The 16,678-nt window shown below is 33.2% G+C and overlaps 1 protein-coding gene across 1 annotated transcript in view; it reads left to right on the forward strand.

Moving 5' to 3' along the window:
- The window catches only part of CUNH14orf39 (chromosome unknown C14orf39 homolog), an 89,445-nt gene that overhangs the window by 54,708 nt on the left and 18,059 nt on the right, over positions 1-16,678 (forward strand). Inside the window, exons 9-14 of the mRNA XM_032875262.1 lie at positions 1,655-1,775; positions 4,937-5,034; positions 6,705-6,838; positions 7,532-7,608; positions 13,647-13,732; positions 13,818-13,876. Coding sequence (XP_032731153.1) covers positions 1,655-1,775; positions 4,937-5,034; positions 6,705-6,838; positions 7,532-7,608; positions 13,647-13,732; positions 13,818-13,876 — 575 coding nt within the window. The remainder of the gene's footprint in view (positions 1-1,654; positions 1,776-4,936; positions 5,035-6,704; positions 6,839-7,531; positions 7,609-13,646; positions 13,733-13,817; positions 13,877-16,678) is intronic.

The raw sequence follows: 16,678 nt of genomic DNA on the forward strand, positions 1-16,678 counted from the left end.
GGTGAGGAGGTGAGTCACAATTATCTACTCATCTATTAGAGATTGATTTTGTACCTACCTTGTGCCAGGCAGTCCTTGAGAAGTTACAGAGCTTTTTATAAGGAGCTCACAGTTTAGTAGGGAAGACAGACACATAAATAAATAATTCTAATACAGTGGCATTTTATTAGATGATTAAGTAATTCTTAATTGGTCCTAGTCTCATCTGTTTGTCCAGGACATCTTCCCTGATGATGAACTTAGAACTTTAATCCTCTTCCAACCTCTACAATCCTTCATGTGCTTTCCTATCAGATTATAACTCCACTGCTTGTACTAAGTCTTCTTTATCCCTGCATTCTACCTTGCTTCATTCTGCTTCATTCTAAATCATCCTTTTAACTCCTTTGTTGCTTGCTCTCTTCATGTTTAGGTTTTAGCTTATACTGTTTTTAGTTGTTTATTTGCTGCCTACCTGTGTTGTAACTTCTCAATGGGAAGAGGCAAAGGTTGGTTGATGCATGAGGCATAGCAGAAGTTTAGGAAGTTTGATGTAGGAAGGGATGAGAAATAAGATTATGTGAGAAACAAGAAGAGGTGATGGAGATAGGGAAAACTGAAGATTAGGATTTAAATACCTGTATCTAAAATTTTTAATTGATACTTTTTATGACAATACAGCATTATAAGTAATATTCATCTGAAATTTTATGTTCTAGCATACATGTTATATATTTTAAGGCAGAGTATTTTTTACTCTGCTTTAACTCGACAGATTTTCTCTAGGATTCTTGTTCACTACCACTATTCTATTAATTTTTAAGTTCTCCTAAATGATTTGTGGAGTAACTTAGGAAATTGTAATATATTAAATAGTTATTAAAACTATGCAGGATGTCTGTTAACAGCTGAGAAATTATTGAAATTGGGCATAAATCTAGTTTAAGCATGAAGCCCAGATGGAAGATCTAGCTGTCTTCTGAGTCCAGCAGCTACACTGATGAAACTTACAGAGTAAGAAAAGGGAAATTGGATGGATTTTTATTTAATTAATCAATCAATTAATTAATATTTTAAAAAGATTTAGTTATTTATTCTTGAGAGGGGAGGGGTAGAGGGAGAGAGAATCCTAAGCAGACACTTTGCTGAGCTCAGAGCCCCACTGTGGGGCTTGATCCCATGGCCCTTGGACCATGACCTGAGCCAAAATCAACAGTCAGACACCCAACTGACTGAGCCACCCAGGTGCCCCAGTTGGATTTTTAAATGTTGACTTTGGAATAAATAAACAATGGAAACACAAGAAGTTAAATTTGGACCTGAATTGATTATGTATTATTAGTCATGCCTGAAGACATGATGAACTTGGGTAAAAAAAAAAAAAGGCAAAACAACCACCATGTGAAATATTTAAGTAAAAGAAAAAATTCTAACAAATATTTTTTCAGGAAGAGTTTTTAAGCTCAATATATAACATAGGTAATAAGTTATCTTTGTCAGTTTGCCAAATGATTATATTAGTTTTGCCTCTATTTTCAGATACTGTTATTAATATTGCTTATTGCCAATATGGAACATATATAAATAGTGTTACATAGTATTAACTATTTCTGATATGGTACATATATTATAAATGTAAAATTTACTTGCATAACATAGTTCCTTAACATAAAAGGGCTAACATGAGATGTAAGACACAAGATATTCTTAAACATGCCAGCGATTATTCCAAAAGTTCATCTGAATTGAAGAAAGAAGTAGATGAAGTGGAAATAGAAATTAATTATTTTAACCAGGTATATATTTTGTATTATGTTTCTAATATATGTATTAATGTATAAGTATAATACTATGTTAGTTGACAGTCTTAGAAATGCTATTTCTAAGAGCCTAAATGTAGAGAAAGACTTAGGAAAATCTATTTACCTCAGATTACCTTTGGAGCCAATATGTGTTTTAGGTATGGAGCATATTTAGTTACGAGTTTTACAGAATAGTTTAATTTTCTTTGGCAGTTGAAAAAAGATTAATTAAAAACAAGACACAGCTTAATAACAGGAATTTAAAGGCACTAAAAGGGCTACAACAGTGTTGTCAAAAAAGAGAACAAGACAGTAAATTGTTTAAAGAATTTAATTTTGAAAATTTATGGTTTTAATCTTTATAGAACTAAGCTAGAACTAGGTTAGCCCTTAAGATTGATGGTGCATGATATTTTTCTCGAATACATTTTTATTGTCCTCTACCAAAATGGTTTTCATTGACTGTTTGAGAACCCATCAAAGTCATTTCCAAATTCTGAGAAGAAAATTGAACACCTGATTTTATGGACTTTTTGTAAATTGTGTTAAAGAAGATACATTTACCATTCATAGGTATAAGTTTCCAAATAATGTAAAATCATTTTAATAATAAGAACAAAATAGATGCTACTTCCTTCAAAATATAGGGTAACTGTGTCTATATATAGGAAATTGATACCTACTTTGCTTCTGACCTTTTTAAAAAAGAAGATGGAATTTCACTGAATCTAGGTTTGTTAATGGATTTGTAAGGAAAAGTTAAAGGAGTATGAATTATTTTTAATTTTGACCTTGTTTTAACAACTTTCACTAAAAGATAGCTAATGCATATTATCAAAGCCATCTATGAAAAACCCACCGCAAATATTCTCAATGGAGAAAAACTGAAAGCTTTTCCGTTAAGGTCAGGAACACGGCAGGGATGTCCATTATCACCACGGCTATTCAACATAGTACTAGAAGTCCTAGCCTCAGCAGTCAGACAACAAAAAGAAACTAAAGGCATCCAAATCGGCAAAGAAGTCAAACTATCACTCTTCGCAGATGATATGATACTGTATGTGGAAAACCCAAAAGACTCCACTCCAAAACTGCTAGAACTTGTACAGGAATTTAGTAAAGTGTCAGGATATAAAATCAGTGCACTGAAATCAGTTGCATTTCTCTACACCAACAACAAGACAGAAGAAAGAGAAATTAAGGAGTCAATCCCATTTATAATTGCACCCAAAACTATAGATACCTAGGAATAAACCTAACCAAAGAGGCTAAGAATCTATACTCAGAAAACTATAAAGTACTCATGAAAGAAATTGAGGAAGACACAAAGAAATGAAAAAATGTTCCATGCTCCTGGATTGGAAGAGCAAATATTGTGAAAATGTCTATGCTACCTAAAGCAATCTACACATTGAATGCAATCCCTATCAAAATCCCATCCATTTTTTTCAAAGAAATGGAACAAATAATCCTAAAATTTATATGGAACCAGAAAAGACCGCGAATAGCCAAAGGAATATTGAAAAAGAAAGCCAAAGTTAGTGGCATCACAATTCTGGACTTCAAGCTCATCATCAAGACAGCATGGTACTGGCACAAAAACAGACACATAGATCAATGGAACAGAATAGAGAGCCCAGAAATAGACCCTCAACGCTATGGTCAACTAATCTTCGACAAAGCAGGAAAGAATGTCCAATGGAAAAAAGACAGCCTCTTCAACAAATGGTGTTGGGAAAATTGGATGGCCACATGCAGAAAAATGAAATTGGACCATTTCCTTACACCACACACAAAAATAGACTCAAAATGGATGAAGGACCTCAGTGTGAGAAAGGAATCCATTAAAATCCTTGAGGAGAACACAGGCAGCAACCTCTTCGACCTCAGCCACAGCAACGTCTTCCCAGGAACATGGCCAAAGGCAAGGGAAGCAAGGGCAAAAATGAACTATTGGGACTTCATCAAGATCAAAAGCTTTTGCACAGCAAAGGAAACAGTTAACAAAACCAAAAGACAACTGACAGAATGGGAGAAGATATTTGCAAATAGTGTCCAGAATCTATAAAGAACTTAGCAAACTCAACACCCAAAGAGCAAATAATCCAATCAAGAAATGGGCAGAAGACATGAACAGACATTTCTGCAAAGAAGACATCCAGATGGCCAACAGACACATGAAAAAGTGCTCCACATCACTCAGCATCAGGGAAATACAAATCAAAACCACAATGAGATACCACCTCACACCAGTCAGAATGGCTAAAAAAATAACAAGTCAGGAAATGACAGATGCTGGTGAGGATGCGGAGAAAGGGGCACCCTCCTACACTCTTGGTGGGAATGCAAGCTGGTGCAGCCACTCTGGAAAACAGCATGGAGATTCCTCAAAAAGTTGAAAATAGAACTACCCTATGACCCAGCAATTGCACTGCTGGGTATTTACCCTAAAGGTACAAACGTAGTGATCCGAAGGGGCATGTGCACCCGAATGTTTATAGCAGCAATGTCTACAATAGCCAAACTATGGAAAGAGCTTAGATGTCCATCAACAGATGAATGGATCAAGAAGTTGTGGTATATATACACAATGGAATACTATGCAGCCATCAAAAGAAATCTTGCCATTTGCGACGACATGGATGGAACTAGAGGGTATCATGCTTAGTGAAATAAGTCAATCGGAGAAAGACAACTATCATATGATCTCCCTGATATGAGGAAGTGGAGATGCAACATGGGGGTTAGGGGGATAGGAGAAGAATAAATGAAACAAGATGGGATCAGGAGGGAGACAAACCATAAGTGACTCTTAATCTCACAAAACAAACAGGGTTGCTGGGGGGAAGGGGGTCGGGAGAGGGTGGTGGGGTTATGGACATTGGGGAGGGTATGTGCTATGGTGGGTGCTGTGAAGTGTGTAAACCTGGCGATTCACAGACCTGTATCCCTGGGGATAAAAGTACATTATATGTTTATAAAAAAATAAAAAATAAAAAAATGAAAAAAAATTTTAAAAAAAGATAGCTAATGCCACAAAAACATAAATCCTGTGATTATATAGAAAAAATCATATTCATTATTAAGATGAAGCATATGTTCCTTAATGCTTTGCAGATAATTACTTTGTTTTGCTTTGCCATTTTTCTTTTTAGCAGATTGCAAGACTCCATGAAACTAAGAATCTTGGAGAAACTCTGGAAGAAAAAAATAAAAATATAGAAAAGATAAAGGAATTGAAAGAAAAGGATAGGTAAACTTTATTTTTTATAAAGATTTTATTTTTTTATTTATTTGGAGAGCACGCACAAGCATGGGGAGGGACAGAGGGAGAAGGAGAGAATCTCAAGCAGACTCCATGCTGAGCGTGGAGCCGAACCCATGGCTCAATCTCACGACCCTAAGATCATGACCTGAGCCAAGATCAAGAGTAAGATGGTCAGCTGACTGAGCCACCCAGGCACCCCTAGGTAAACTTTAAGATGGGATTTTTATATGAGCAGTTATTCTGCATCTAAGCATTTGATTCTATATTTTATATTCTATCCCAAACCACTAGTATTCACATATTTACATGTATATTTATATATACTTTTGTGCAGGCTATTTTCTGCTTATTTCTTGAGAAATACTGATTTTACCCTTAAATATTATAGATTAACATTCAAGTATGCTTGTTATTTAGTAAGGCCAATGATAATGTATAGAGAGAAAAGGTAGCAGTAGCACATTTGCTGTTTTATAACCTGTCATTACACATTTCACCCAGATTTTGATAATGGGTCACCAATAGGAGTAAAACAGAGGAACAGTTATGGAAATAGCATTGTATTTACCTTTTTATCACCCCTGTCACTAGCTTGACCAGTTCTTGTTTTGCCCCAGAGACTGAAGATGAATTAAAAGGCTGCTGAATCTATGACATCCTATGCTTCCTTGTCTTTCAACGTAATGGTGATAAAATAGACTTCAGAGGTGGAGGCATTAAAAAAAAAAAAGGATTGATTTTGTCTGTTATTGTGTGACAGAAAAATAGGTGTATTATAGTTGCTGTTTCTGATAAAATTTCTTTTTCTCCTTCTGCCTGTAGCCTTTTAAATTCTTCTTAAATTCATCTCATTAAGTTCCATTGCTATTGTCCTGATTTTTCCACACATTCCTCTCCCCAGTTAATTTCTCAGACCCCACTTCCTTGGATTTATTATTTCCTTGATTCCCCCCTCACACTTCTCGTAACCCTAATAATCTGTCTTTAATTCTATGAAGAAATTGATTAGAGTTTTACTTCATTGGCAACTTTTTAATACTGTAAAAATCCTCTATATTGAGAGGAACTTATGTAACTGCTTAGTCATTTTCACCCAATTTCTATTTTGATAGTTATTATAAATAACATCATTACTTAAAGTATTTAACTATCAATAACTAAAATTATTTCTCTAATTTAGGAAAAATTCAATGAGTTTTTTTTTCTTCCAGTAAAAAACTTAAAAGATGTATTTATGATTATAAATTGCTTTAGTGATTTCTGGATTCTAGTATACTAGCTGATTTGATCCTGAATGATTATTTTTAAAGTTTTAGAGTACTTTGAAATATATATACAGCATGCTATTTGTGGATAAAGTTTTGGTTTTAAATGCCTTTGATATACTTAGAAATTCTTTTAAAATGATTGTTTTAAAAATTAAAGTGTGGTATACTAAGAAGGGTACTAGACTTAATCAGGAAAAGTGTATTTTAGCTGTGACACCTGTAAATAATTTAATAATATCGGGCAGATCTGTCAAATTTTCTGGAACTCAGTTTTAGTGTATGCAAAATGAGATTAAACTGTGTAGTATATAAATATCTCTTCTAGCTTTAAAATACATTTAAAATGCATTTTTACTTACTAAATATTTAATGTAATTCACTCTTCAGAATTTTTGAAAAAGATGAACAACCTGCACTTATATTGAATAAAACCCCTCAAAACAGTCAATTATTTCTTCCGTATGAATCTCAGAAATTAGTCAGACTAATGAAGATGCATTCTTCAGAACCAAGAGTTATAGGTACAGTATCTTAATTATTTAAAAACTTAGTTTTCTTTGCAAACACATAGAAGAAATAGAAGCAATTTTTGCTATCATTAGGTGTAAGCAAAAACAGATAATACTAGAGAGCAGTAGACTCAAGAAAGTACCACTTTGATTCTTTTTGAGAGCAAACAAGATATGCCTTCTATGCCTAAATTTTTTTCTTTGAGAGAGAAATCACAAGATATTAAAAGAAGTGTTCTGGTCTGCTTGCACAGCTGTCAGAGGAGGATGAATAATAAGAAATTTTTCATTTGAGAAGTTATCAGAATGTATAATTAAAGTGGATAGCCGACTTGTGTTGATGATATTTGTAACTTAGTCTCCTAAAATATTTGAATCATGTTTCATTTGGTGGATTTGCAGATTAGATTAACTACATTGTATCAGTTTAACCCCATTAGCTGTTCTTTTTCTTCTAGTCGTCTTTGGTTCCTCATTATAAATATGTAATTTTGTAAGCTGGTTTTCATTTTACATTCATGCTTATTGAAATAACTGTTATATAGTATGGAATTAAAACTTATGTAGAAATTTCACATTTCTATATTTTAAGTTAAATATTCATGTAACTTGATTTTTTAAATTACAAGCTTAGGTTGAATGTTGGGCATAATTTTTGATTCTATCTCTGGAATTCATTTGAAGTTGTACAATTTAATAACCTAGATAAAAAAGAAGAAAGTTCTGTGAAGCAGGCAAAGCTTGCCAATATTGACTTTAGACAGAAAGAAAACAATGTGCAGGTAGGCATTTCTTTTTTAATAGTATAAATTAAATATTTGCTTGCATTAAATGAAACCGTGAATGTACTGCATTTGGAACATGGGTCTGTGTGTATGTGTATATATGTGTTATAAATATATTAACTAAGTCATTACTATAACTCAAGGTCTAAAAATCTTAAAACAATTTCAGAATGTCAGCCTGAATATTCACTGCATAGCCTTATTATTTTGTTTTTTTTTTTTAAGATTTTACTTATTTATGTGAAAGAGGGAGACACAGAAAGAGAAGGAACCCAAGCAGGGGGAGTGGGAGAGGAAGAAGCAGGCTTCCTGCTGAGCAGGGAGCCAGATGCGGGGTTTGATCCCAGGACCCTGGGATCATGACCCAAGCTGAAGGCAGAGGCTCAACGACTAAGCCACCCATGCACCCTAGCCTTCTCACTCTTAAAAATAGAAAAGATATTTAAAAGTACCAAGCCCTGGGGCACCTGGGTGGCTCAGTGAGTTAAGTGTCTGACTTTTGATTTTGGTTCAGGTCATGATCTCAGGTATGTGAGATTGAGCCCTGCATTGGGCTCCACGCTGGTCATGGAACCTGCTTAAGATTCTCTCTCTCTCTCTCTTCCTCTGCCCCTCCCTCATGCTTGCCTGCATGCACACATACACTCTCTCTAAAAAAACAAACAAAAAACCAAGCCCCGTACCTAGTAGACCAAAAACATATTTCTGAAGAAGGAAAACAGAATTGGATTGAAGTGGGAAATTGTGGCCCATGACTTGTATAGAATACTCTTGCAGAAGGAATAGGTGTGGAGATAATGAGTAGGGTAATTGGTTGGGTTACTTCAGTGGGAGTTAGTTAACACCTGTTCATCTCATAACACCTTTGCCTTTGGGCAGTCATCAGCAATGGGATGACTGTCTCCAGGTGGAAGCAGTAAGTGTAAGAGTTTGGGTTAGAGAGATAGGTGGTACTGTAGGGAGTTCATGATGCTTATGAAAAACAGGGAACATACCATCCAGAAAGCTGGCTCTTGATGTGGCACATTCCATCCTCCCCCATTTTTCCTGAAAATAGTCCATAGGGAAATTCTCATTGAAAAATATGATTGCTTTCATTAATTCATGATTAATATATACAAACAGAGGTGTAGTGGTGACCAAAGTAATTAATGAAACTTATTAATTCTAAATATGTGTTAATTATAAAAACTTATAAATCTGGTACTAAAATTTCAGATTAGATCAATATGGGATGAAGGTGGGAAGATAAATGAGGGAAACAAAAATTTACCCAAGTTCTTTTTTTTGTTTGGGGATAGAGGTAGAGAAGAAATAATACTGATTTACTTATATATTGTTGGAAAACAGAAAGTATGAATTCATGCATGTATATTGAACACGTAAGGATATACAACATAAATGAAATGCCATGTGTAAAATTTAAAATAGGAAAAAAAGGATGAGACAAAGAAAACTTAATCAGTTCAACAAAAGGCAAGAATGGAAGGGTGGATAAAATAGCTAGAATGCATTGTAAATAGAAAATAATATATCATAAATAGTTTCAAACAAATCAGTAATCAGCAATTGACAGAGGTGCTTCTGTGGAATATATATACAAATACAGACATATACTTTTTTTTTCCTCTTCCAAGTTTTAAAATTCCAGTTTCTTTCAGGTATACAATATAGTGATTCATCACTCATACACAATACCCAGAGCTCATCACAGTAAGAGCCCTTCGTAATATCTATCGCTCATTTAACCCATTCCCCTACCCATCTCCCCTCTAGTAACCCTCAGTTTGTTCTCTGTAATTGTAAAATTGTAAAAAAGTCTCTTTTATGGTTTGCCCCTTTCTCTTTCCCTCCAGTGTTCATTTGTTTTGTATCTTAAATTCCACATATGAGTGAAATCATATGGTATTTGTCTTTCTCTATTTCACTTAGCTAATACTCTCTAGCTCCATCCACATCATTGCAAATAGCAGTACTTCATTCTTCCTTTCAGCGGAGTAATACTCCCATTTGTGTGTGTGTGTGTGTGGTGTGTATGTGTGAATATCTCCTTTATTCATTAGTCGGTGGACATTTGGACTCTTTCCATTTGGTATTATTGGTAATGCTACTGTAAACAGAGAGGTGCATGTATCCCTTTGAATTAGTATTTTTGTATTCTTTGGGTAATACCTAGTACTGCAATTACTGGATTGTAAGGTAGTTCTATATATAACTTTTTGAGGAACCTCCATACTGTTTTCCAGAGTGGAACAGCCATATACTTTTAAAACAGAAGAGCTGAAACAATTTGACAAATGAAGAGTGAGGTAGAAGGAAATGGGAAATATATATCAGACAAATGCAAACAAAAAGCAGATGTAACAATGTTATATAAAATAGAGTTCAAGACAACAATCATTAATAGGGATAACTATATTTCATATTTTTGAAAAAAAGTAACTCACCAAGTTCTAAGAGCCGTGATGCACCATATGTAAAGTAAAAATTGATAGAATTCCAAAAAAGTATTGAATCCACAGTTTAAAAAGATAGCTCTCTCAAAAAAAGTACTATCTTGAGTTTAGGTGTTGAGTTTGGGTACATTGTAATAATACAAAACCAAATGAATGAAATAACAGCATCTTAAGATGAATATTTATTTTTCTGCCATGAAATTCAAAGTGACTCAGGGTCACTTACCAGGGCTGATAGCACCATTTCTACAGTGTCATTCCTCAGATTCATCTGTGCTTTCTTTTCCTGATACTGCTGTATTCACCAAAATTGACCATTTACTACAACTAAGAGGATATTTCAACCAGTTTTAAAAAGTTGTTCTCTTTACTTACCACTATATAAAAAAAAGAGAAGTTCAATAAAAAGATAAATCCTCCTCAAAAAAGTATTTAGCAGAGAAAAAGAAATTCATACACTTTCAATTATTTGGGGGTTATAGAAGAAATCAAGATAAAACTATTTAGAATACTATAAACCAAAACCTATGGAAATCTATCCAAATTGGTCCTCCAAAACTTATATTTGAAAACAAATACATTAGAAAATAAAGATTAAAATTAGCTGAACTCTAAGTGTGAACAGCTCAATTCAAAGTGTGAAAAAAGCTCAACTCAAAACAGGAAAATAACAATCCAAAGAAAGTAGGAATTAATAAAGAGAAAAGCAGAAATTAATGAAATTAGAAAGTTGGGTTAATCAGTATAGCCAGAAGTTAATAACTTTTAAATATCAATAAAATAAAATTGCGGCAAGTATAAAAAAAGAGAAGCCTCACCTCCCAAAAGAAAGAATAATAAGGGGGGGAAAGTGCATATCCTTGTACATAGGGAAGAAATGTTTTCAAGGCCCTAAGAGAATACTATGCAAGACTTTATAACAATAAATTTGAAAAATTACGTGAGGGGGTTAATTTTCTAGGACAATATAAATTGTTAAGTAGACTGAAAAAGAAAGACATGAATAGAACCATAAACTAGAAGAACTGGAAATGTAAGCGAAACTGAAATGTAAGCAAATCTCTGTTTTGCTCTTTCCTTCCCTACTTGCCTCCCTTCTCCCTCTCTCTCTCTCTCTCTCTCTCTCACACACACACACACACACACACACACACACACACACACACACATATATATATATACCCCTTTCAAAACATACCAGAATCAGTTTTTCCTGTGAATTCTACCAAACCTTTAAGGACTAAATCAGAATTTCTAAACTCTGACTTTATTGACATTTTAGGCGAGATAATCCTTTTTTGTAGGGTCATCTTGTGAACTTCTAGGGGCAAATAGCACCCACACCAAAGAAAAGACAATAGAAAATGGTCTCCAGACATTGTCAGATGCTCCCTGAGAGGAAAAATTGCCAGTTGAGAGCAATCATTTTATTATTTATTTTTTAATAAGTAATTCTAGAGTATAGAAGAAGTTGGAAACTAGCCAATAAATTATGCATGGCTATTCATTAGGTAGCAAGGACAAAGATAGTGAAAGAAAAAATTATACATTAATCTCAAGAATGAATATACATGTAGAAATCCAAATAAATTATTTGGAAACCTAGTTTGGCACTGTAACATTAAAAAAAACAATATATTATGACTAAAACTTGGTTTTCCCAAGAGTTATAATGATAGCATTAGAAAAGTCTGTCAATCATATTGACACTTTATCAACAGATTAATAATTTTAAAGATTTAAAATAAAAGATCTTTTTAAACAATGTGAGAGAAACTCATACTCTTAGATATCAAAATGTTCATCATAAAATTCATTTTAAAATGTGCATTTCAGTGGTTTTTTGTGTATTATTTTTTCTTTTTTTTTAAGATTTTATCCATTTATTTGACAGAGAAATCACAAGTAGGCAGAGAGGCAAGCAGAGAGAGGGAGAGGTAGGCTCCCCACTGAGCAGAGAGCCCGATGTGGGCCTCCATCCCAGGACCCTGAGATCATGACCTGGGCGGAAGGCAGAGGCTTAACAACTGAGCCTCCTAGGTGCCCCGGTTTTTAGCATATTCTAAAGGTAGTGTAACCATCACCACAGTCTTAATTCCAGAATATTTACATAATCCCAGGACTTTTTTTTTTTTTTTTTTTTTTTAGTGTAGGAGAGAGAGCAAGTGAGCAGGGGCAGAGGGAGAAGGAGAGAAAGAATCATAAGCGGGTGCCATACCCAGTGCAGAGCACAATGTGGGACTCAGTCACACAACCCTGAGATGATGACCTTAGCCAAAATCAGGAGTTGGCTGGCCACTTAATCGAATGAGCCACCCAGGCACCCTATCCCAGAACATTTTAAAATATTATGAAAATCCAATGATTATAACTGTGGTGTAAGAAAAGACAAATTGATCAGTGGACTACATCAAAATAACAAACTTTGTTATGACAAAAGACACCAACAAGTTATAGAGAATGACAGAATAGATAGGAAATTGGTATGCAGAATGTATAATACATAAATACATAATACAAATTAATTTTTAAGATAGGCAAAAGATAAAACAGTTTACAGAAAAAGTGTCACAAAACAAGATGCTTGAATTTTGGGGTACAGGGAAATGCATATTAAACCAATGAGGTATCTGGTTTCCCCTATCAGATTTGCATACACTACAACATTTGATAATATCTGGTAAAGTCACCAATAGTGGGGATGTAATTTGGTGTAATTACTTTGGAGGACTGGTTCATAATACTTATTAAAAATAAAAATGTAAATATTCAGCAATTTTAGTTCTTAGCATCTATTATAAACAACTACTTAACTTGTACAAATACTTTTACAGGGAGCCCATACAAAATGTATATTGTTTAATACATCGAAACAGTAACAACACTTATTCTTTAAGGGACAAATGTTCTTTAAGGGGCAAGGTCTTTTATGATCTAAAAGCACAATAAGATCACAGAATTCAGACCAATGGCTGTTATAATAAAAATAAATGGGATTTTTCCTATTAAAGATATTTTTTATGTTGAGTCGAATAAGAAAAATCAGGAACTCTTCAAAATGAGTGACTCACAGAGAATGACTTGAAACAGACAATACAAACATTAGTAAAGCAGTGGCTTAGATATTGATATTAAAATCTAAAGTTAAAAATGAAATATTACCTTGTTCATAACATACATAACAAAATCTCAGGTTTTAATCTTTTAATGTGTTTTGCTTTTTAATGTTCAGTTTAAGAGGTTATAGAGAATAGACAAATCATTTGAGAAAATGGTTAAGATTGACTTGAATAGTCATAAATATGGGATAAAAAATTGTAAGTTTACCTTAAATGTAGAAATACTACAAAGCATAGTTGTTATACTTGTCCAAAATACTAAATTCCTTATGAGTCTTAAAGTTTCCTAGCGTTTGAATATTTTGTATATAGTGGTTTCAGTTAATGTTTATAGTTGTTCATATTCATGATGATGAGGAGGAGAATGACAATGTTCTTGGAGAACCTTCAGTAGCCATGGCAAGCAAAAAATTTTTATTGTCTGTGCAGCTGGTTCTAATACTTAATTTCTTTTGTTCAGGTACTTAATGACTTTACTCTGAATGACCATTCAAAATGCTCAAATTCTGTGGCTATTAAAAATTCTCAAAATATGATGCATTTCAGGTAACTTTTAAAATAGGAAAATGTTTTAATTCTGAAATTTATCAGTTCAACAAATAATATAAAAATTTTATTTATTGTATTTTAGATTGTTAACCCCACAGAAACAATCAAATTGCAGTCAGTGGTTTGAAAAAGGAGATAAAGGTATTTGCTGTTTATATTTTTTCCTAAGAAATGGGAGTAACAAATTATATCCAGTTTTTATACTATTCAAATATATTATTTGGATTGTTCAGATCTTTGATTAACTGTGCATGCCTGGTTCTTAAAAACATTTTTCACTCAATATAAAATATATCATTTCATTGTAAAAGATTTGGAAAACAGGGAAAAATACAAAAGAAACAAAGATACCATCACCCAGGTATAAATGGCACCATTCATACTGGTATATGTTCTTGTCCTTCTTTCCTATGTATATGTGTGTTCTTTTACTTTCTCTCCCAAATTTGAAACATACTATATATCATTTTGTAACCTTTTCTTTCCATTTGATGTACTGTTCAGGATATTTTTCTATGTTATTAAATATATTTTATTTTTAATGACTGTATCATATGCCATGGAAGGATATGTTATAATTCATTTATCCATTATCTCAAAATTTTGAATTGTTTTAATTATTTAGCCATTCTTCTTCAAAATATTAAATATTTTATCATTTCTAGTTTAAGCTACTATATTCTTTTACATAAATCTTTTACTATTTGGATTATTTGAATAAAAGCATAGAAATGTTACTGGAGATATATATATGAATTTATTTTCTTAGATCAACTAGCTGTTGGAAGATTTTAAGGGTATCATACTCCTGAAAAAAACTATGTGTGTGTATGTAAATATATATTTATTTGTATATGTATATGTGTATACATAATATATATAATACAGTGTGTAATATAAGACATCTCATATGTACATATACATACATATTAGTAATCCAATAATGAATAACAGGTATTCCACTATATATATATTAGGCTATATAAAAGTCTTCACTTTTTCTTGTCTTTATGATGTGGATTATAGCCTTTTATTTTGAAGTTTTAAAAATGTCTCATTCTATTGAATCAGTAATAAAAAAATCTCCCAACAAACAAAATCCAGGGCCAGATGGCTTCACAGGCAAATTTTACCAAACATTTAAAGAAGAGTTAATACCTATTCTTCTCAAACTATTCCAAAAATAGAAAAGGAAGGAGAACTTCCACATTTATTTTATGAGGCCAGCATTACCCTGATGCCAAAACCAGATAAAGACTAAAACAACAACAACAACAACAAAAAACTACAGGCCAATATCCCTAATGAACACGGATGCAAAAATTCTCAACAAAATACGAACAAACCAAATCCAGCAGTACATTGAAAGAACTGCTCACCACTATCAAGTGGGATTTATTCCTGAGTTGCAAGGTTGGTTCAGTATTCACAAATCAATCAACATGACACATCACATTAATAAAAGAAAGGATAAGAACCATATGATCCTTTCAGTAGATGGAGAAAAAGCATTTGACAAAGTACAACATCCATTCATGTTAAAAACCCTCAATAAAGTAGGTTTAGAGGGAGCATTACTCAACAGAATAAAGTCCATATACAAAAAACCCACGATCGAAATCATCCTCGGTGGGGAAAAACTGAGATCTTTTCTTTTATGATCAGGAACAAGATAAGGATGCTCACTCTTACCACTTTTATCCAACATAATACTGCAAATCCTTGCCACAGCAATCAGACAACAAAAAGAAATAAAAGGCAGGCAAATCAGCAGGGAAGAAGTAAAACTTAATCTATTTGTAGATGATATGATACTGTATAAAGAAAACCTGAAATATTTCACCAAGTATGCTAGAACTGGTAACATGAATTCAGTAAAGTTGCAAGATACAAAGTCAATATACAGAAATCTGTTTCATTTCTATATGCCAATAATAAAGCAGCAGAAAGAAATTAAGGAATAAATCCCATTTACAATTGCATCAAAACCCATAAGATACCCAGGAATAAACCTAACCAAAGAGATGAAAGACCCATACTCTGAAAATTATAAAACACTGATAAAAGAAATTGAAGATGACACAAAGAAATGGAGAAACAGTCCATGCTCATGTATTAGAAGAACAAATACTGTTAAAATATCTGTTACCCAAAGTAATCTACATATACGATGCAATCCCTATCAAAATACTACTATCATTTTTCACAGAGTTAGAATAAACAATCAGAAATTTTTATGGAACCACAAAGAGCCTGAATAGCCAAAGCAACCTTAAAAAGCAAAGCTGGAGTCATCACAACTCCAGACGTAAGTTATATTACAAAGCTGTAATGATAAAGATGGTATGGCACTGGCACAAAAACAGACACATAGATCAATGGAACAGCACAGGAAATCTAGAAATGGACCCACAACTATATGGTCAACTAATCTTTGACAAGGTAGGAAAGACCATTCAATGGAAAGGAAACAGTCTGTTCAAGAAATGATGTTGAGAATACTGGACAACCATATGCAAAAGAATGAAATTGGACTATTTTCTTACACCATACATAAAAATAAACTCAAAATTGATGAAAGACCTAAATGTAAGACAGGAAACCATTAAAATCCTAGAGGAAAACACAGGCAGTAACCTCTTTGACATTGGCCATAGCAACTTCTTACTAGATACACCTCTTGAGGCACGGGAAATAAAAGCAAAAATAAACTGTTGGGATTTCATCAAAATAAATTTTCTGCACAGCCAAGGGAACAGTCAACGAAACTGAAAGGCAACCTATGCAGTGAGAGAAATTATTTGCAACTGACATATCTGATAAAGGGTTAATATATAAAATATGTAAAGAACTCATAAGACTCAACACCCCCAAAACAAATAATCCAATTAAAAAATAGAAGACATGAATAGACATTTTTCCAAAGAAGACATACAGGCACAT

The sequence above is a fragment of the Lontra canadensis genome, unplaced genomic scaffold (assembly GCF_010015895.1).
Source record: "Lontra canadensis isolate GAN:19392208 unplaced genomic scaffold, GSC_riverotter_1.0 scaffold55, whole genome shotgun sequence".
In the NCBI taxonomy this organism is placed as follows: domain Eukaryota; kingdom Metazoa; phylum Chordata; class Mammalia; order Carnivora; family Mustelidae; genus Lontra; species Lontra canadensis.